General features: G+C 44.2%; 1 protein-coding gene across 1 annotated transcript in view; it reads left to right on the top strand.

The window, feature by feature from the left end:
* LOC138964764 (uncharacterized) overlaps window positions 1-23,650 on the top strand; it is a 137,991-nt gene that overhangs the window by 10,471 nt on the left and 103,870 nt on the right. Inside the window, exon 3 of the mRNA XM_070336806.1 lies at window positions 2,556-4,037. Coding sequence (XP_070192907.1) covers window positions 2,605-4,037 — 1,433 coding nt within the window. The 5' untranslated portion in view covers window positions 2,556-2,604. The remainder of the gene's footprint in view (window positions 1-2,555; window positions 4,038-23,650) is intronic.

Below are 23,650 nucleotides of genomic sequence, written 5' to 3'. Positions count from 1 at the left end.
ATTTTGTTTTGTTGAAATGTAGCCTGGAATGTGTGCATTTTGTTGTGTCAAGATGAAGGTGTGCAGCTGGTACATCAGTTTTGTTCTGGTTAAGTATGACTCTATGAGAGCATTCGATCATTCAATTCAAGTGGGAATATGTTTGATTTCTGACACATGCCACTGAAAAGCATCTACCTGCATGCATTTTTGGGGGCCATTTTTGGGGTAAACATGTCCATTATGAGTGATTGTGCGCGCATGTGTATGGTACACCTGTATTAAGCAACGAAAGGTTGTGTACACACACGCGCAGCGCCTCTGTGTGTGTGTGTGAGATTTGAGAAACCTCATGCGGTTGGATTGACCAAAAGAACAGGCAAAAGAGATACAAGAAATTAAAATTTTGTTTTTATGTTTTCATTCAAAAATTGTCTGTTGGCATGCCAGGAGATGCTTTTAGCATTGGTATCATATCGTCCTGTGAGGTTACCCTCATGTAAATTCGGGCTGCTTTCCCCAGCCATACATTACGACGCTACCCATTTTTTCTTTTTCTTGTATGGGTGTATTCATGTTTGTAAGCCCTGAGAATTTTGCTGTGATTTTGGGATCTTTATCGTTCGCTTGGAAGCACACAGGAGTGTTCAGGCATCAAGGAGTAGACTTCTGCACAAAATTGACTGGTAAATTAATCCCTTGCAGAAAGTAGAAGTCGAACACACGCCGATAACAACAACTGGTTTTCAGCAAGGGTGGCTGTCAACAGAGCTATCTCCCCTCTCTGAAAGTCCATTTTTGACTCACATGCGAAGCAAAAGTGAGTCTATGTACTCACCCGAGTCGTCCGTCCGTCCGTCCCGGCGTCCGTCCGTCCGTCCGGAAAACTTTAACGTTGGATATTTCTTGGACACTATTAAGTCTATCAACACCTGATGTGGCCTGATGGTGTATGGTTACAAGATCTCAAAAAACATGTGCGGCAACTTGACCTCACTTCAAGTTCAAGGTCACAGGGGCCGTAATTGTTGTCTTAAAAACGACCATTTTTCACATTTTCGCATTTTTTTCTGAAGTTATCGAGAATGGCAACCTTAGCTATGTATGCTATACAGGGCAATGTAAGCCCTATCTTTGGACACCAGTTTGGTTGACCTTGCTTCAAGGTCAAGGTCGCAAGGGTCCTTTAAAGTTGGATTGTATACATATTTTGAAGTGACCTTGACCCTGAACTATGGAAGATAACTGTTTCAAACTTAAAAATTATGTGGGGCACATGTTATGCTTTCATCATGAGACACATTTGGTCACATATGATCAAGGTCAAGGTCACTTTGACCCTTATGAAATGTGACCAAAATAAGGTAGTGAACCACTAAAAGTGACCATATCTCATGGTAGAAAGAGCCAATAAGCACCATTGTACTTCCTATGTCTTGAATTAACAGCTTTGTGTTGCATGACCTTGGATGACCTTGACCTTGGGTCAAGGTCACATGTATTTTGGTAGGAAAAATGTGTAAAGCAGTTCTTAGTGTATGATGTCATTGCTAGGTTTAGTTATTTGACCTTGACCCTGAAGGTCAAGGTCATGTAAAGGTCAAGGTCAAGCATGTGAGTCGTATGGGCTTTGCCCTTCTTGTTTGTCATTTTCTTCTCCCCAAAGATACTTTGCCCCTTTGACCCACCAGGGCCTGGACAGCCCCTGGACCCCGGCCTAGCTTTCCTTATTTTTGATTTGGATCAGTTTCACCCATGTTTCAAATGTGTTGGCTCATTGCCATCTAAGTATGAAAGCATTGTGCTGAGCAGTTACTGAAGTGGCACTGCATTTTTTATGTCGCATAACCTATTTAAAATGGCATCAAAACCTGTGTTTGGCCTCAGAGAAGAAACATCAATATTTTGGGCAATTGCCATAGCATTATCGCAAGACGGGACAAGTGAACAAAACCGACTGTTTAGGATAGCAAATTGATTTTTCTTCTGTTCTTTTCACTAATGTGGCAAACAAATTTCTAGTTTTAGCTGTTCTGATTTTTTGGGTCGTTTTTAACAAGGTGAAGAAAATTGCTTTTGTGAATTTGATTTTCAGGGGCGACTGCATTCCGATCCACTGTATTGACACTAACCTCATGTAAAGTCAAGCTGTTGTTGGAAATAAGTTGGGGAATGAATTACCTTTCTGTACCTATAACTGATTTATCACAAAGTTATGACTCGAACACATCTGCCTAGTTTGTTTTATTTTTATGACAAGTAGTATGACTTCTTACCATTGCTGCCTGTATTCTGTAATCTGTAGCACAATATATGTATGCTTGCTCTGATGATATTTCAGATAATCCAAAGATGTATTATTATTATTATTATTATTAGTGAGTATTTCTACGCACATACCCTCCCAGAGGGGAGGCTCATGGCGTTTACATATCTTCACATATCTTTTCAACTGATTTGTTATTTTGTAAGTTGCGATTGCTTTTTTTTATATGCTGTCATGTCTCAAGTATTCTTGTGTTTTGAGAGCTGTATTTAATCAAAATATTAATTGAAGTGATTTTTTTTTCTTTCAGTACGATGAACATGGGTTGAATATAATTTTGGAACATTTCACCTTTGACCATGGCATTTAACGCTGGAGACATAACCTTTGGCCTTGACCTTCGCCAAGTAGCACTGTGGCAAGTGGACTTTCTCCAGGCTGTAGACAAGAAGACCGAGCTGCTTGAGGAGAGGGGCCAGGCAGTGCAGTTTGCTATTCAGCGCTATGAAAAATTATGGCTCCCTCTGGCGGCCAAATACTGTGACCGGTTTCTTGCTGCACCAATTGACATAGAGTGGATATGGCACTGTCACCTCCTGAACCCAGCCGCCTATGAAAAAGATTGCAAGAGAGTCGTTGGCAAAGTTGTTGATCACAGGTTACTAGATAGGGAGCGTCGGAAACAGAGCCTCCAAGAATCACGTGTCTTGTGGCGCCATGAATATCCCAGTGTTCCTTTTGAGGCTGATGGTCCAATCAGCCCTTGGTTTGATTCGGACTTCACATCAAAGCTCACGTATGATTTGAAAGCAGCAGTGACAAGACAGAAAGTGTTCTTTTATCAGGTCAGCTTACCTCACTACAGGGATGAAAAGTTTCTTGGTCAAGCTGTATTGCGCTACAAAAAGTTTCTTCATCTAAAAAAGATGCATCCCAACACTTTCATTGTACCATGTTATGACATTGATATCATTTGGCACACACATATGCTTCATCCAGTAACATATCGACGTGATACAGTCAGAATTATTGGACACCCATTTAATCACGATGACTCTGTCAATGATCGCCGAGCAGGCTCAAAACTCACTGTTTCAGACGCTCGGACTCGGCGTATGTGGAAGAAGATGTTTGATGAACCATTCTCACAGAGTGGTGCTATGTTCCGAGGAGAACCTCCTGCAGGAAAATTAGTACACATGGAACCAGCAGACTTTACAGCATTAGTGACCAAACAAACTACAGTTTTGTTGGAGTCTGCCAGAGTGACTGGACTGCCAGAAAACTATCAGGGACAATACAAACTGAAATTGTGGTACAATACAGGTTACCAGAACTTTAACAGAGCATTGTATGTGTCAGATTCCATAGCAACAGTACGTGGCAGTCCAAGGCACTTAACCAATGATGTCAGGGTAAACGCCAACTTTACCTTTGACACAAAGTACAATGATGTGGTGATGGTGGACTTGATACAGAAAAGTGGACGTTTCTGCCTTGGGGCGACAGCAGAGGTGGGCAGCGCACAGCTGCGTATGTTGGAGAAGATCCAGGCTCTGGGCAATGGGCGGGGCATCAGCACTCAGGACACCGTGGACCTAGGGGACGGTGTGGGGGTACAACTTCATTGGAGCGTGACGCCGCCTGTCACAGGGGGCTGTATCTTGGCCCTCAAGTCAGGGGACTATCAAGACTGTATTATGCCTGAGACGGTGGAGTCCATGTGGGGGCCAGTGCCACTGCCTCGTCTACCACCTGGAATTGATAACAAGTGTTCGGTTGCTTCTCACAGGTAACTGCTTTATATTACAATTTACATTCATATGCCATTCATTTATGTGACAGTCCAGTAACTGTAAAGGAGGGTCATTTGGACACCCTAAGAACTAGACGCTGTGGTGGACCCATAGAAGTCGATAAGCAAAGACGGCTAGGTTATATCTGAAGATTGGGTTTAGACCTACACGTAAGCAAAATGGAAAAAAAAGATCTTATGTGTTTTGTCAACACATGGACTTGTTTTTCTAAAATTTGAGAAAAGTTAAAATTGGACGACTAGTCGGGTATATTGAACAGGGCAAAGTTCAAATTAGCTGAAATCATTTGCAAATCAATTTAACTGAAGCCGACTCTCCTTCATTGCTGTCGGAGCTTTCTTCATGTCTTCTTCAGACCATTTTGCATGACTGAAAGACCAAATTCACCTGGATTCGTTAACCGCTGTTGTACGTTTATATTGGACAGTGGCGGCTATATTAAACAATGTGTCCAAATTACATGCAGTTGAGTTCAAATTACCCGACTTCATACAGATGTAAACTTTAATCCATAGTCCGCAATCTGCAATCGGAATCTTTGAATTTGTCAGAAAAAAGTAAGATAGTTTATGAATCTAAACTCATTAATATGGCCAGCCCTCAGAATTAGTGTCACAAAGTGATTTACTGAAAATATGACTTTTATGGCACAGCCCGATGAGAGATGGATACCAAATCAAACAAAACATTAGTCTCAAAGAAATCAGACACTTATTCGGTACATAGTGGACAACAGAGTGTGCATGTGCTGTTCATAACACTTGCACCATGTCACATGATAAAAGGGCTGATTTAGAGAAAACATGTGACGCAGTGTGAGAAATAAAAGTTGAACTGGATAAGAAACCCCTAAATGAAGCAGCTGTACAATACCGGAATGAAGTTCAAGACACAAACTTAGAAATTCTGTGGTCTAGCCATGCAGTTCATAACCTTACAACAATATTAGGGTACTCAGATAATTAAGACTAAAACTCAATGTTCTTCTGAGCAAATGAAGAGGGAATTGGTATGAAGCAAGTCACAAATGTATGTAAAAAATTTCTGAGTGGTACATAACCAGTGATCGCGCTAGGTATTTTTCAAACCGGTATGACGTCATGAGCTGGCTACAAGTCTCTCACGAAAATCGGTAAGCTTGCCAAGGCAACCAGTAAAAGACAAACAATGACTTACAATACATTAAATCAATGTCAGTGATATGCGGACGTTTTTTTTCTCCCCCCCTCAAAGCAACTGTCGCACAACTTGACAGTGACACATCAGCAGCCGCTGTGAGAAAGAGAGAGAAAGAGAGAGAGAGTTCCGAAATAAAATAGGAAAGCAAATAGTAATCACGCAACTGGAAGACTTACTCACTAGTTACTTACTATTACAGTTTCACTTTCGCCTAGTCTTTGTTGTCAAAAAGTTTTCACGCGCAGAGCCAACAGCATTTCTATGACTTAGCGATTTTGAATGGTCTTCGAGAGATGAATGTTGAACATTTCGACAACCTCTTGTGTAACCATTTTTTGGACGTGTTTTTTTGCAGTCTTCACAAAACATGAGAAAGTTCTCCCCCTCCCCCTCTGTCCGCAATCACAGAAACTCTTTGCACCATTTTTCCTGAAATCGTTTGACAGTGGAAGATGCCGATGTTGGTTTCTTTGCCGCCGCTTGAGACTCGGGCTCTGCAGATGTACTAGGCCGTGAAGTACTTTCACTTTCAGTTCCTTCATTCAAAGGCCTTTTCTCACCTCTTGGGGGTAGAAAAGACAGTAAAGATCGTTGCTTCTTCATCGCAATCGACTCGCCTCACAATAATCAACTGTATGTAGACAAAGATCTAAGCTGGTGTGAGTACGTGATTTCCCGGTATGATGCTATGTCGGCTATAGTTAGACGCTGTCCCTTATAACATAAACTGAAAGATCACGATGGACCGGGAACCGAAAGAAATGGCGCGAAAAGTATGATGTCTGAATTTTGACGTCATGTTTGACACATTGACATCAAGTGTCATCAATGGAGACATAATCGCAACATTGTAGCGCTGTCACAACAAGCCATCCAAATCTCTCTCTCTCTCTCTCTCTCTCTCTCTCTCTCTCTCTCTCTCTCTCTCTCTCTCTCTCTCTCTCTCTCTCTCTCTCTCTCTCTCTCTCTCTCTCTCGTACTGACAAACGATTTTTGTAATTACTACTTTTTTTTTTACCGGTCAAACCAAATAACAATCGGTACGTCTGACCGACATCCACTTTTTTTCCGGTATTGGCGAATCTTAACCGGTAAAATACCGGAAATTACCGGTAAACGCGATCCCTGCATAACATGCAAATCTAGCTATAATGGTACCTCTGTCTAACGACATCGTTATATGGAGGGGTCGTTATAGAGTTTTGGTTTGTTATGTTCATGTCCGGGTCCGTCAGTGATCCGAAAAGATATGGGCATTTTGATTGATGCCGACGGCAGTGTTAATCTTTCCTTAAACGATTATGGTAACCAGTTTACTAATACAGCAGACTTCCACTAACTCGCGGTCCACTAAATCGCGAATTCGGCTATATCGCGGAGACCTCTTGGACCCCGAAAAAAACAGGACCGACCTTTTTTTAATTTTTTTAATTTTTTTAATTTTTTTTATTTTTTACAAAATTAGTCACGTAGAGGCCAAAAAATAGTACAGATCATGAAAAAATGTTCTATCATAACCACGCTATCTCTCTCTGGGTCCGATGGCCTTTCATCATGCAGTAAATTGTCATTTCATCTTATCAGTCTCTCTCTCTTTCTCTCCCTCAGTTTCTCCAAATAGTGTTCTACGTGTGTGTGTGTTTTCAGGTTGTGTACATTACGGGTTGATCGAGACCTGCGAACAAAAGAAAAACAAACCTTTCACGCGCACGTCAAAGAACTTTCATGCCACGATCGGTATCGTCAAATTGGCCACGTGCCTATAGAGGTTAAGTGTCTGACCAGTCAGTATGGCCAGTCGGGCATGCAGTTGAACACTCGAGTCCAGATAATAGACGGTCCGGGTGGCCACAGGCGCCAATCAAGTGCTTAAACTGCGCTTCAGTCTTCTGCAATGTAGTCGGGCATGCAATTTAACACGAGTCCCGCTAATCGCGATCTCAGCTTTAAGACGCCCCGGATTTTCTACAGGCGCCATGAAGTGCTTCAGCTTCTTGCGTTATAGCAGGTGGCAGAAAAAGCAAACAATCAAAGAAGAAATCTACATGCTTTCTGCCAAAGACAAAACGCGTGTCAACTCAGACTCGCACAAAGCAAAACAAAACAAAAAAATGCTTATCCATGTAACCGACACATCTAAAAACGTAAACGTCAACCAATGATTTTGATCCACCAATCATTCTGATCTAACTATCGTTGGTGTCAAATAGTATGTTGTCAATATAAGACCAGCGCTAAACCCAACATGTATTCATCACACGATTGCAAACGAGAGAAAGGTAGAGCTACGATGTCTTCACCAGCAAGAGGGAAAAAGAGGAAAACTTTTACAGTTCAATTACGCTTGAACCTGTGTCTGTCTGTGTCTGATTAACTAGTAAGTTTGTGACGACGTATGAGTCGGAGAAAAAAGAAAAGAAATCGTCATCTGCTGATAAAAGAAAACGTGTCATCGCAGTTAATCTTTTGAGAACTTAGTTGCCAACAGAAGCGTCACACTTGCGAGAAACGCAGTAACACATACACATGAACATTGTAGCACAACCACATGCCAGGCGTGCGTGTGCACGCGCACACACACACACGCACGCACATACACACATGCACTCACACGGCAAACGCACACACGCCAACGTGACGCTCACAGGATTTTTGTGACCAACAAGGGAAATAACTGCGTTTTTCTCTGACTCAGAAGAGAACGCGGTTTCTTCCCTTTAATTGGACCCCAAACTGCATCGCGAATCGGATATATCGCGATCAAAAATCTTTGGACCCCAAAGACCGCGAGTTAGTGGAAGTCTGCTGTACTTATGTTGGTTAGCAAATTGAAAAGACGAGAAATATAAAAAAAAATGTTATTTCAACAAAATGCTCAAAAAGCGGAACAAACTCGGTGCCTTTGACAACCTTTGAAGAAATTCTTGTTGGACTGTGTGCACCTCAGGGAATACATGTATCTGACGAAAAAACAGTCAAAATAGAATATAAACCTGGTTGTGGGGGGTCCTCGAATATTTGGAAAGACTTAGGCCCACTTTGCAGCATTTTTTTTGCTCCCTGGAGCGAACAAAACCTCGACGCGGCACGTCGCTGCCATCGCATCGCACATATGGAAACACATGTACTTTGTTACTACTGTTGCGATCGGTTTTGCCGCTGCCGCCATCTCGCCGCAACCATCGTGCCGCCGTTGCATCGCTATATGGAAACATAGCTTAAGAAATACATTTTAAGATAAAAAAGGAATACAAAAAAGCAAATACTAAGAAATTTACTTTGACAGTTCATAACTTTTTAGCAAGTTCTAACAGTAACAGTGAGCTTGCTGCTACATAAGGTTATGAACATATATTTCTATCACAAAAATTGAATGTGCTTTTTCTCCTGATGAAATGAGGCAAACTACTATCAGGCATGAGCAAGTTCCAAAATGTTCACTTCACTCGCCTTGTGGGCTAGTGAATTTCATAATTGACTAGCCCACAAACAAATTCACTCGCCCACAAAAATGAGTAACCAAAGAACAAAACGATTCCATCCATTCAAATGTGGTAAAAGGCGAGCAGGTCTTTGCAAGCGCCTGTACCGATCGCATCAGTTGAGCGACACAAGCACGCTGGTCTTGCGTTAGCTGGTGCATAGCGTGTCCCCCCTCGGTGTGTTCAACCTTTTTGTTTGAGTTTAGCCATTTTTTGGTGTTTTGTTGGTGAGACTTTGATGTTTTGTGTGCACGTATGTTTTCTAGCTTAAATTTGTCCGCACCAACAACGAATGGCCCCTTTCTCTCCTTCTCAGAAGCGGCATGCTTTTCACAAGCAGTAACTTACACAACATGACGTTTTTTTCCGGATCATAGTTTAGCCAGTCTCTCTGCTCACCAGAGTCAGATTTTGTCCAATCTGCCTGGAAGGAACGCTTCCTCAGTGTAAGGAGTCATACTTTTTCAGTCTCTCGGACTCCGTTCCCTCTGGTTTGGCTTTTTTCTGTGGGGGCTGGCAGTTGTCCAAGTATTGCCACATGTTTACAGCTTCAGATCTGCCTAGGCTGCTGAGACGCGTGCTGCATCGACAATTCTGATTGGTTAAAATCGCATCAACGGAAAGTCCTGATAACCCCGAAATACGGTTCTGGTCATTTTGATTGGTTCATGGTAACTAAAGAGAATTTCCCGATCAGCTCGAACTGGAGCTCCAATCACATCTAATTTTAGCAGTCGTAGACGACAACGTGCTTCACAACGGACAATCCTCGCTCGGAAAATGATAATACCACAGACCAACAAATTTCACTCGCCAAGTGGGCGATCATTATTAGACTTTCTACTCGCCCACACTCATTTCTGGTCGCCTGTGGCGAGTGGGTGACCGATCTTGCTCATGCCTGTACTATGGCAATCCGTTTGTAATTTTTTTTTCGTTTTTTCGTTTTGATCTAAATAATGAATTATTTACTTAAATAATGCATTATTTAGGTAAATTAAGCATTATTTAGGTAAATAATGCAGGTAAATAATGCTTTATTTAGGTAAATAATGCATTATTTACACAAAAGTAAAAAAAATGTAATTTTTCTAATTAAATAAATCTTTTATTTACTAAACAATTCATTATTTAAGTAAATAATGCATTACATAATAAAAAATCCATTATTTATTATATAATGCATTATATACTATATATAATGCATTATATAATAAATAATCCATTATATAATAAATAATGCATTATTTAATAAATCAATCATTATTTAGTATATAATGCATTATATATTATATAATACCTGCTATTCAGACTTGGTCGTGTGACAGACGTTTTCTTCCACACAAGATTACGTTGATTGTCTAACGAAGCCGTCAGGCTGAGTTAGACATCAGCTAATCGAGTGTGGAAGAAAACTCTGTCACACGACAAAGTTGGAATAGCATTTATGTCTCAACAGAAGAGAGAACAAACACGTTTTGTGTACTCAAGCTTGACAAAGGAGAGAACAAACACGTTTTGTGTACTCAAGCTTGACAAACCTAAACACAGGAGCAGCCATTGTGGAGAGATCTACTTTTTGACGGAAGTGAACGAACAACTATGAATGACGTCTCGGTATATGTGAATGACGTCACAGTCATCGTCACAGTCTGTATCTTTTGAAGCATCGCATTCTTCATGACGTCTTTTTGTGTCTGCATCCGCGAAATGTTTGTTCTTTTCGGGGTCTTTGTCATCTATGTTCAGAACTCTGTCCTTCTAGTTTCAGACTAACAGGCCTCCTGAGCGAGCCACTTTCCCAGGGCAGCTAAACTCGCGTATGGAAATAGTACTGTCGTCTGGGATGCCGTTTTCAGTATTCTCAGCGTTGAAGAATTTGTAAAGAGAAGAAACAACAACAGCAGGAGAAATAAAAGTCGTGTGTGCATTTTGGGGCTTTTGGAGGGACGATTTCAAGTTTGAATCCATTCTTGCACATGCTCCAAAGCGTGTAACATACAATTTTGCATTGTTTGCTTTAGTAGTGGCAAAGAAGGAAAGCGTGTGACATGCATTATATAGTATGTAATGCATTATATAGTATATAATGAATTATATATATATAATGCATTATATAACGTTACGAAACTACTACAGGACAGCTCCGCATCTCTCTCGAGCGCGTGTGTGTGTGTGTGTGTGTGTGTGAGCGCGCGAGTGGGTGTGTTTGTGTGCGTGTGTGTTTGTGTGTGTGTGTACGTGTGTGTGTGTGTGTGTGTGTGTGTGTGTGTGTGTGTGTTCACAACTACATAACTGGGTTCCTTGCATTAACACACAAGCGTCCAACTGGGTTTAAAAAAAAAGTCGGTTCTAAAAATAGGGACCCACTTTTTTGAGTCACTTGAGAAAAAGTGACTCTATGTAATCGGTCAGTGTTAGTCTGTCCGGCCGGCCGGCCGGCCGGCCGTCCGGCCGGCCGGCCGGCCGGCCGTCCGTAGACACCACCTTAACGTTGGACTTTTCTCGGAAACTATCAAAGCGATCGGGCTCATATTTTGTTTAGTCGTGACCTCCAATGACCTCTACACTTTAACGATGGTTTCGTTGACCTTTGACCTTTTTCAAGGTCACAGGTCAGCGTCAAAGGAAAAATTAGACATTTTATATCTTTGACAAAGTTCATCGGATGTGATTGAAACTTTGTAGGATTATTCTTTACATCAAAGTATTTACATCTGTAGCCTTTTACGAACGTTATCAGAAAAACAAGGGAGATAACTAGCCTTTTCTGTTCGGCAACACACAACTTAACGTTGGGCTTTTCTCGGAAACTATAAAAGTGACCGGGCTCAAATTTTATGTGAACGTGACTCATTGTGTTGTGAATAGCAATTTCTTCCTGTCCATCTGATGCCTCATATAATATTCAGAACTGCGAAAGTGACTCGATCGAGCGTTTGCTCTTCTTGTTTGCTACTGTTTGTAGAAGAAAAGTGTCAAATGAGGATTCTCAGAAGTTTTCAAGGCTGGAACCTTTTTGTGCACTTTAGTCAACTTTGTGTTCACACACCAAAGCGTGTGAAAAAGTTTCCGACTTTCCGAAACACACAGCCCAAGGACAGATAACTCTAGTTACTGATGAGTTGCATTTTCAAGATGGCGACGCCTCGTCGATCCAAGGTAAGCGGGAAGCTTAATTTTATGATTGTTTCATGTATGATATATATTAGGGAACAGAAACTGTATGTTTTTGTCATTGTTCTTTTTACTTTATTGTGAATAAGTGTTTTTGTGTAGGCTATATTATCTTGGGATGAGGCAGTGACTGATCGAACGGTCGCAAACGGCGGAGATAGTATTGATCTATTTTTCACGTAAGAAAAATGCCTGTACTTTCTTCTTTCATGCTATTTGTGCGTCCAGTGCTGAATTTATAAGAGTAGGTAACTTGAGGATGGTGATAATAATATGGCATTTCTTAGCTAAGCTTACAGAAAACACGATTTGAAAAGACCGGCTGTCAATCCGATCTCTAATAGATGCAGGCTGTTCTTCTACTCTAGTTTCCACCCGCCTTCATCTTTTTGAAGATTCTGTTAGTGTTTAACACAGCACTCTCGGGGCAACACAGGGCCGGACTACCGGGGGGGTTATGGGGGTTGCGCAACCCCCCCCCTAGCCTAAACATGTACCTTACTTATTTAATTTTTTTTTTATTATTGCTTATTTTATGCCGTTTCATGCAAGGAGCGACCATTTTCCTATCTCAGAATATGACCTACCCGTCAGCTTCAGGGGGCTTCGCCCCCTGACCCCCACAACGAGGGGGGGGGGTGGGGGTGGGTTCTAGGGTTTCCGGACCCCCCCCCCCAGCCAAAAAAAAAAAAATATTGAATGAGGTATGCATTTCTTTATTTTACATTGAGTTTCAATTTTTGGGGTATTAATCAGTGACAAAATCTGCTGCCTGAAACTGGTAATGATCATCCTGAGAATGCACCAGATTGCACCATTTTGCATCCTTTTTTTCAAAATTTTCCGGGGGGGCATGCCCCCGGACCCCCCTAGCAAGCTAGGCGCTTCGCGCCGTCGGCTCGGCGCTTCGCGCCTTCACACCCATATCTTCACACTATACTTTTGAAAAAAAACAGTCATAAAATGAACTGATCCGCCCCTGCCGCCAGGGGGGACATCCCCCTGGGCCACCACTGGCAACCCCCCCCCTCCTCTTCGCCTAGTCCGGCCCTGCAACACATAATATTGATAGACATGCACAACAAAATTGAATATTGACAGCATGCGCATGCATGTGTATATCATTGCTGTAAGTGTAATTTTTGCATTTAATTTGCAGATGATTTCTTCAGCAAGCCATTACGACGGGTAATTCAAAGGTGAGAAGGATCACGATTAATCAATGTCAGTGCATCCTGGCTGGTCCATGAGAGTGGGAAATCTGTGGGTTGATCTGTAACCAAATCAAACCAATAAATTTCATTTGTGTAGAGCTCCAGCCCTGCACTTAATATTATAAATGATGAGAAAGACTACATGGGTCATTGGGTGAACATTCCATTGTCAGAAATGTGTGATTGGGTTTGTTAATTGTTGGATGCTTAACGCCCAGTCCACAACTATAGGCGACCTCAGGGATGACTCATGATAGGGTTATTAAACGGGAAAATACAGGTGTATGGACATAGGGCGGCAGAAACAAAACACCACCTCGCGGGGGAGAATAAGGCGACCCCTGGAAACTAAAAGGGCTTAACCCCCTGTCCACCCCAACCGTTATGACTGCTTAAATGTCATCTGTCCCTCCGTTCGGTTGTTCATCTGACTGTCTGTCCGTCTTACTGTCCGTGCACGCCGGAGGAAAATATAACTTTAAAGATGCACTGAGTTGAAGTCTAAATCAACAGTATTTTGATAATTACATATACACTTTATTAATATACTGGTAATGTTTATTTAGTCAAAAAACTTACTTTTGCACAAGATATCGCTGCGTACATATATGACCATTTTTACCTGCCGAAACAAATCACCTTACCTCTTGTTCTCACCTCACTGTTCGAGAACTGTGACGTCATTTCACATTTTCAGTACACTCTAGCTTAGTTACACACAGTCAATGTGAAGAAAGTCTCCACTTTGACTGCCAAATTTTGCGATTCTGAATGTTGTTCAGTCAGCAGTTGTGAAAATAATAGTGAAATAAAGCAAGACCTGTTGCTGTTCTTCAACTTCAAGAATACCAGTATGAGTTGTATTGCAGTGATGCAAGCAAGGAATTAGTAAACAATCAACTGTATTTAATGGAGTCTCATCAGGCTTTAGTGTGATCATGAAAACCGAATTCATACTACAGTAGAACCCCCTATTTACGACTTTGGAAAAACCTTGAAAATTAGGTCGTAAAAAGGGGGGGTGTCTTAAAATGGTGGTTTGAGTTTTTGGCCCGGGTGGTCATGAATTTGGTTGCAGTGTACGTACTGTTATGTACTGTCAATGTACACACACAAACACACAGTTGCAGTTTACGGTCATATCAACACACACACACACCCAAACACATTACAGCAGAACAACTTTAACTCAAGTTTCAAAGAAAATTTACTCATGGCGTAATGCTCGCTCCCCGCCGAGTGAAGCACATTTGACATTGTGGCGCAACCAGTAAAATCCGAATGTCCTGCTCGATAGAAAGCATAACGACTTTTCTCCCGAATTATGTTTCCGCTCACAGGAATGTTTCTTCGCCTTGCATCGCTAAACTTGTCTCATACACGATCGTTGAGGTCTTCGTACAGGCACCTTTCTTTGCGTACTTTCGCTTCGCTATCCTTCTCCCCATCTTGATAACACCGAGTCATTATCCTTGATGATACACAGGATTTGCGTCTTCCCGACTCCTAAGGAAGTCGCCACGGATTGCCATTTCGCTCGATTAGCGATTACTTTAATACCTCTCTACTCAAGAGTCTGCGCTTTTCTCTTTCTTTCGCGAATTTAGCTTAGACAAGTTTTGATAACATAATCAAAGATTCTGTACCATCTGTGGCATAGGCCTATCACTCACAGTCACATTTATATTTGAAAAAAATTCACCTACTGCCCGTTGAATCATGAATGCACTGTCACGAGAATTAATAAACACTTAAAGCAGATGCCATCAGAATCTGAATGTCTAAAAGAAACATTTACAACAGGGCATGGTTTTCTAGTTTGCTTACTTTTTTTTTATAAAGACTTACAAAGTGCTCGCGATTGTCTCTTTTGGTACACTCTAAGTCATAACGGTAGCACACCAAGTACTGTTATGATGTCACTTCTAATGTCAAGCACCAAGTCCGAAATTTCCAGGTGTGCTCATTCACTTTTGATAAATAAAAATAATACAAATTGGCGATGCTCATTTTTGTGAAATCATTTTCAGATTGATATAAAAGCAACTTCATACTACAGTACCTCTGTTAATTTTCCCTTCGTACTACTTCAGTGCATCTTTAGTTTAAAGTGAGGCCACCTCCAAAACTATGTTCATACCTCAACCATACTTTTCATGATGTTGGATCTAGGCTGTTTGCATTCTTGTCAGCTGAATTTTCCTCTCAGCATTAATATTGACAGTTCTGGCTCTCCACTACTTGAACCTTTTGTTTTTCAACAGGGTGTCACATGGTGCCAAAGAGACCCATGAAACCAGGGTATCCAAAGCGTCGGCAGAGAGGCAAAAGAGGAGGGAAAAGAGGACGTTCGAGTCTTCATACTCATCACTACCTTCTAGGTTAGCCTCATTTTCATTGTCTTTTGCACATGGGATCAGCTCCATGATTAGCTAGGTCTATGTTTCCCAGGTGTATGTTCCTTCAGGTCTCTATTCCTCGAGTCCTTTATTTCCCCCCATTCCCTCTGGTCTCAGTTCCCCAGGTGTATGTTCCCTCCAGGCCCAGGGAACAAAGCCCTGCGGGACATTAACCAGGGGAAACACGGACCTGCTCCCATTGTGTCCTTGGGCTGAAGGCTCACGCTCCTATTTGTGACCAAGTGTAACCATGCTAGCCTTTCACACTTGTAAAAAACTTGGTCTGCATCGTTTTAAGATAAAGCAAGGACTTGGTTTAGATTTTGTTCTGACATGTTAGATAGTGCCTATATTGTTTTGTTTCCATCTGACTATGACTGCCTAAATGTCATCCTGTCTGTCCCTCCATCCGGTTGTCCATCGGGCTGTCTGTCCATCTAACTGTCCGTCCGTCTGGCTACATGTCTGGGCACGATGGGGTTGTCTGTCCCTCCATCGGGTTGTCCGTCTGGCTGTCCGTGCACGCCGGGGGAAAATACAACTTTAACGTGAGGTCACCTCCAAAACTAAATATTTCATACCTCAACAGACTGTCCATGATGTTGGAATGACTTGGATCTAGTCTGTTTGCATTCTTGTCAGCTGAATTTTCCTCTCAGCATTAGTATTGACAGTTCTATATCTCCACTACTTGAACCTTTTGTTTTTTAACAGGTTGTCACATAGTGCCAGAGAGGACAATGAAACCAGGGTACTCAAAGCGTCAGCAGAGAGGCATGAGAGCCGAGGACAAAAGAGGAGAGAAAAGAGGCCGTATGAGTTTTCATCTGATTCTTCATACTCACCACCACAATCTAGGTTAGTCTTATCTTCATTGTCTTTTCTGTCCGGGATCACTCACACGATAACCCATGTCCATGTTCCCCAGGTCCATGTTCCTTCAGGTCTATGTTTGCCCAGGTCTGTTCACAGGCGGAAGGTATCGTTCACTGGACCACTACTTTCATAGAAAGACTACAAGGTATGTCACTCAGCTTCAAGTCGTCTGTGTTCTTGGAGTCGCTTCCTGCGGACAATTTTTGTGTTCAAGACGGTTTGCCTCTTCCAACAGTCTGTGTAAGGTCAAATAAATACAGTTGAATGATTGTTTTAACTACATGTATCTTTAATTTTCAGCTGCCGTCTGCTGCAAGTTGTTTTTAACCATCATTTTGACGAATGTTCGTTTGCGAACCGCTACCTGTAGTTGGGAAGAAATCATGCATCCCGCACCGAATTTGCATACGGGTGCTCATTGGTCTAAAACATATGTAAATATTGCAGCGAAGGGAAGCTACCCACGGGAGTTTCACTTTAGGTTTTTGTTAGGTTTTTGGTGAAGAACCGTTTGCCAAATCAAAAATAATCATCGAATATCCGGTTATTAACCAATGAGCGCATCGCACTACCATCTCCTCGGACCTACAACTGTTCAGCTTTCCCACGGGATCTAAGTGATATGCCGGCGACAGACACGTTTGGTCGCACAAAATACGGTTTAAAAACATGCAGCGGACAGGCAGCTAAACATAAAAGGTACAGATAGTTAGAACATTCATTTATCCTGGCATTTGTAAAGTTACAAAGAATCTCGACATTGGCAATTATTATTTGCATAATTTTTTTTGAAGTCTTCCGCCTGTGGTCTGTGTTCCCTTAGGTCTATGTTCCTTCAGGTATATATGTTTGCCCAGGTCTATGTTTCATAAGCCAGAAACACAGTCGACCAACTGCAGTTGTCCGAGAGAACCACAGTAATCCGACATTATCGGGTTTCACGAACAAAATTTCAGTCGGCCGACTGCGGGTCATCTCACCTGAAGTCGGCCAAACACGGTGATGCTCTCCCCCCAACACTGTGTTCGGCTTACTGCGGTAAACCGAAATTTGAATTACATATCTTTACCCAACTCACAAATAGCAATTAACTCTAGTTCAGTGCTGGTTACGCTGTACGCGTCCCCTTGGTAACAAGGGAGACCACTCTAAAAAAGAAAGTGATCAATCCCATAAGGCCAGACTATTGCTAGTCTGACTTCCGTATGCGTGCGCATATGCCGCCATATTTGTCATTCCAAAACTCAGCGTCAACAAGACTGGTCGCTGTTCAGTACGCTCCGGCTGTTTTCAGCCTTGTTTCCTAGTCTACGGACTTTGGCTTCGCCCCTTGGTCTGCCGCTGAGCTTTATCTTCACCTTTGCTGTTATCTGGTGAGATCTTTCCTGTTTTATGTAAACTTTGGCGACATTTTGTCGCGTTTGTGCGAACTTGTACGATTTTTTCCTAGTCAGAAAATTTTTGTGAGTTCGTGTTTACCATGGCGGATAACGCCAAGAATAAACCCAGTTCGAGACAGACTACTGCTGCAGCGTCTCCTTCTGGGGAATCTTCTTCTTCTAGAAAATCTTCTTCTTCTAGGAGGGGAAAGAGTGCCGGACAGTCCGCCATTCCTCTTTCAGAACCGGTTAGTGACATATGTTTGGATGCGGTTGTTGACAAGCCGTCGGCCGCCATTTTGTCTGTGAAGAAAGACAGAGTCACGCGCAGTGACAAAGATAAGAAGATTGATAAAGATGTTGTTGTGTCGGGGGCTCCTGGCGGTTCAGGTGTGTTGGCCTCCGACATTGCGTCGATGTTACTTACACTTAGTTCACAGGTTTCATCTTTGGCGGCGGATTTGACTGCAACGAAAGCGGAGATTCGCTCACTTCCGTCTGGCATTATTGATGTGACGTCTTTGGGGAGGATCAGGTCTTCCCCCCCACCTTCCGCTTCCGCTTCTACTTCCGGAATTTCTCGGTCGGCGACCTCTTCCGTTGTTCGAGCGGATGTGCACACTTCGCAGCATGGCGCAAGACGTCTCGTTTCCCTGCTGCATGAGCCTGGGCTTATGAAAGGTACGTCTTCTCCACATGTTGCCGGGTTCTCCGGTGATAGTGGATTGCAAACACAGGAGAGAGTAAACCGCGTGCGCGGTGAAAGTTCCGAAACCACTGCTGACCATCCGTTGTGTGCGCGGTCAGCGGAGGCTAGGAGCCCTGTGATTTGTAAGGATACGGCATATACCTCTGTCTCAAGGTCGGGTATGTCGTCTCCTCTTCCGCCCCGGGGGCCGGAAGTCAAGGGTGACACTGGATTTGACCTGGCAAGTCTTTCCGGTGAGCACCTTCCTGACTGCGATGGCGAGCAGGAGGATGATTTGGACGAGGGCAGTTCCACGGCGGTGGAGGAAGCCCAGCTTAACTTGCCTGTAAGGCTGTCGGCTGCTGTGGCGGCGGCAGCAGAGACAGCTTTTAAGTACTTCCCGGAAGGGGTGGTCCGGAGTAAGGAGAGACTCGCTCCACCAACTTCCGCATTTGATGATTTCCGGTCTTCCAAGAATCAGAAGGTTCAGTTCCGGTTCCGGGAATCATCATCTGTCGCCTACGTCATGGCGAATGTTTTCAAAGGGAAGAACAACCGGGCGGTACCTTTGTTGGCACAACGGGGTGAGGCACCGGCGGATGTCGTTCCTTGGCTGGCTAAGGAAGGGGAGCGAGCTGTTTCTGGTGTTCAGAGAGTTAAGCTTACTCCTCGACCGATTAGTCTGATCGAGCCCTTTGCTTTGCCTACGTCAGTTCTGTTGGGCCAGACCTCCCTTGAGGCTCTTCAGAAGGAAACTTCAGATGCGAGAGATCTCGCTATAGCACGCATGGCTTTTCAGGGCTTGCCTAAGGCTCAGAACAAGCCTCAGACTCAGACACAGACGCAGTCATCTACCAAGCCACAGACTTCTTCGTCTGGTGGAGGTAAATCGCAGAAGCAGTCTTTCTCCTCGGCGGGTAGGGGCCGTGGTGCGCCTTACCCTAAGAGGGGACAATCTTTCGGCGCGTCTAGGGGGTCGGGGCGCAAGCCTCACCCCCAATGATGCCCCCCCGAACACGCCATCCCGGTAGCCCCCGCACTGGTTGTAGCGGGCGGCCCGTCCAGGGCCCTCACTTCCTGGCTGCAGCTGGTGGACAGCAAGTGGGTTACTGGGATAGTTCGTTCGGGGTTCAGACTTTTCTGGTCAGGGGAAAAGGCACCTCTGACCAGGATAATGCCTCCTTGCAAACCTCCAAGAGATCCGGAGGCGAGAGCCGCAGTTCAGGGGGAAGCGGCTGCCTTCCTTTTGAAGGAGGCGATAGAGGAAGTCACGGACCTGCGGTCCCCGGGGTTTTACGGAAGACTCTTTGTAGTTCCGAAAGCCTCGGGGGCTTGGAGACCGGTTCTAGATCTGTCGACACTGAACAAGTTTCTCAGAACAGTGAAGTTTACTATGGAAACTCCTACCTCTGTACGAGAGGCGCTTCGTCCAGGCGATTGGGCAACCTCAGTGGATTTGACAGACGCCTACTTTCATGTCATGATGCATGCCTCGGACAGGAAGTGGCTGCGTTTCAGTTGGGGAGAAAAGGCCTATCAATTCAGGGCTCTCCCGTTTGGCCTCTCTCTCGCCCCATGGATTTTCACCATAGTAGTACGCCAACTTTGCGCTCTGTTGAGGAAAGAGGGTATTCGGCTACGTGCCTACTTGGATGATTGGCTAATCCTCCATCAGGACAGGGATCTCTGCCACGTTCACACTTTGAGGGTTCTCAGTCAGGCCGCTCAGCTCGGGTTTTCGGTAAACCTGGGCAAGTCAGAACTGGTTCCATCCCAGAAGTTCACGTACTTAGGGATGGAGTTCGATACTCTCAGTTGGACAGTCCGCCCGTCTCAGAAGAGGGTGACCAAACTACAGGACTTGCTCCGTGCGCTTCACGGAGAGAATCTGGCCAGTGTACGGGTTCTGACATCGGTACTTGGCCAGATGGAGTCAATGGCGACTCTAATCCCACTGGGCAGGGTGCACAAGAGGCCTTTTCAGGCAGCCCTTCAATCTCGGTGGGATCAGTCAACCCAGGGATGGGACAGTCAGATTTCTCTGGAGACCTGGTTTCTAGAAACTACGCAGGTCTGGCTGCTCCCGTGGGTTTCGCAGGGAGTCCCGATCGTCTGCCCGGCGCCGGAGAACGAGCTCTTTACAGACGCGTCTCTGACGGGGTGGGGGGGCTCACCTGGGGGAACATGTGGCGTCAGGGGTGTGGGACTTGTCTCAACCCTCCCGCCATATCAACGCTCTGGAGTTGGAGGCCGTGTTTTTGGCCCTCCAAGCTTTCTTGCCGTTCTTGATGGACAGCCACGTCAGGCTGCACACAGACAACACGACTGTGGCGGCTTACGTGAACAGGCAGGGCGGAACGCGGTCCCGCAGTCTGTCAGACAGTGCGTGTCACATTCTAACATGGTGCGTTTCGCACCGCATACTGCTGTCAGCCATCTACCTGAGGGGCACGTTGAACGTCCTTGCAGACGCCCTCAGCAGGGGAGACAAAGTGGTTCATTCAGAGTGGACCCTGTCTCATCAGTCCCTGCACCGTCTTTGGGTGCAGATAGAGAAGCCTCTAATCGACTTGTTCGCAACTCGGTTTTCAGCGAGGCTTCCTCTGTTTGTATCCCCCTTCCCAGATCCTCTAGCGTGGGGCGTGAACGCCCTGGAATTGGACTGGTCGAGTCTGACAGCTTACGCCTTTCCTCCGTTTTGTCTGTTGGGCAAAGTTCTAAGGAAGGTCGACTTGGAGAGACCAGCGCTGGTGTTGGTTGCCCCATTTTGGCCAAGCCAGCACTGGTTCCCGGACTTGCTGCGACTGGCGGTTCGACCGCCTATCCCCCTCGCAGTAAGAAAGGGAGAACTCATACAACCCCGGTCAGGCATCCCTCACGAGAACCCTCAGGCCTTAAACCTTCACGGTTGGATTCTGTCAGAAGCTCTTTGCGTAAGGCAGGGGCCTCTTCAGACTTCTGCCACTTTGAATCTTGTGAAACATTCCCATAGGGAGTCGACCAGATCAGTCTACTCCTCTCACTGGGCTTCCTGGGTTAAATGGTGCGATCTCAACAAAGTTAAGTCCTTGGCACCAAGATCGATGCAGGTAGCTAACCACTTAGCCTGGTTAGCAGAACAGGGGGGATCTGCGTCTTCCCTTCGCGTTAGGAGGTCCGCGATTGCCTCAACGCTACGGCAGCTAGGTCACAAAATCACTCTGGATGGAGTTATTTCTAGTGTAATTAAGGGTGCCTCCCTTAAGGCCGCTCGCGCTAAGTCTCCGCTCCCTGCCTGAGATTTGTTGCTTGTTTTGCGGTATTTGGCTTCTAACGTCTTTGAACCCATTCAGTTAATTTGACGCGCAAGGCGGTTTTTCTAATTTTGCTCGCTACGTCCCGTAGAGGGAGCGAGGTTCATGCCTTGTCAGGTTTAGCTAAAGATATTTCAACCGAGAAAGATGGTTCTATATCTCTCAAATTCAGACCAGAATTTTTAGCTAAAAATCAAAAACCGGGCCAAATTTCACCTGTGATTAACATTCCGGCCTTGAGCAACATTCTTGCTCCTGGAGACTCAGCAGTTATCTGTCACGAACTCAGTTCATTCGTTCGGAAAGTCAAAAATTACTTTTCATTTCGCTAAATTCAGCAAGGTGCAAAGACATTGCGAAAGTGACTTTAACCAAGTGGGTCTCCACATTGATCAGGCAAGCTTATGCCTGGTGGAACACTCAGTCCGGAGAAGTTAGGGCGGTTCTTCCCCTGACTTCAGCAAGAACTCATGAGGCAAGGGCATGGGCCTCCTCTGTGGCAGTGCTTCGATCAGGCCGTTTGGCCGAAGTTTTGGAGGCAGCTTATTGGAGGTCTGAGGATGTCTTTATGAACTACTACCTCAGAGACATCTCCTTCTTGAGACAGGACGGCAGTTCTGCGCTACCTGCTATGGTAGCCGCAGGACAAGCCCTTCTTCGTTGATTTTCCGTAAGTACCCGCCACCTATAGTAGCAATCTGCTATTTGTGAGTTGGGTAAAGATATGTAATTCAAATCCAAAATTTTATAAATAAATTTTCATTTAATTAATATACTTACCCAACTCACAACGTTTATTCCCTCCCACCTCCCCGCTGTGGTTGGTACTGGGGTCTAAAAAAGAGTGAGTTGGGCTTCGTTTGGAATGACAAATATGGCGGCATATGCGTACTCATACGGAAGTCAGACTAGCAATAGTCTGGCCTTATGGGATTGATCACTTTCTTTTTTAGAGTGGTCTCCCTTGTTACCAAGGGGACGCGTACAGCGTAACCAGCACTGAACTAGAGTTAATTGCTATTTGTGAGTTGGGTAAGTATATTAATTAAATGAAAATTTATTTATAAAATTTTGGAATAAATGTAATTATCCGCACAGTCAATGACACAATGCTCACACTTTGATTATGTTTTCTCTGGCCGATATGAATGCGTGATGTATTGTGTAAAACAATTCCATCTCAAACGGCATAAATAAATCCCTGCGCCTTGAATATGTGCGCAATATATTGTATAAAATAAAAATTTAAAAAAATTTAAAAATAAATCCCTGCGCTTAGAACTGTACCCACGGAATACGCGCGATATAAGCCTCATATTGATTGATTGATTGACTTTTTTGGATTGTGAGCCAAACCTTGTGATTGTTCTTCGAAATGTATCTATCATGACGCAGTAATCCAGGAGACAAGTCAGGGTTATGTCTTGAAGACGTCACATTATGGCGTAAGAGGGTTAGACGTCACTCGAAGGAATTACTGAAAGTCTCGATCATTGTTATTTTGAGCGGGCCGAGACTAGTTTTTTCTTCCATCGCCATTTCCACGTGCGAATGAGCAAACGGAAGTGGTAATGTTGCTAAATTTAGCCCTCGACTTGGCCATTCGGTTGACTGCGGTTGTCCGCGGGTGACGGTGATTCGCTCATGAAACACGCTTTTCGGTGACCCGGCGATCAACCACAGTCGATCGACTGGGCCCCAGGGGCCAGTTTCATAAGATAGCAGTGAACCGACTGACAGTCGATCGACTGCCCAGTCGATCGACTGTGGTTGATCGCCGAGGTCACCGAAAAGCGCGTTTCATAAGAATGAAAACTATTGCACGGAATCAAGTAATTTTTGTTGTCACAAGTTTTCCCCAAACTGGTCTTTGATGTAATGAAAAAGGCAAAGTAGTGACT

Source organism: Littorina saxatilis, linkage group LG4 (genome assembly GCF_037325665.1).
Source record: "Littorina saxatilis isolate snail1 linkage group LG4, US_GU_Lsax_2.0, whole genome shotgun sequence".
NCBI lineage: Eukaryota > Metazoa > Mollusca > Gastropoda > Littorinimorpha > Littorinidae > Littorina > Littorina saxatilis.
Note: the sequence above shows the minus strand (reverse complement) of the source record. Positions and strands in the feature narration are given on the sequence as shown.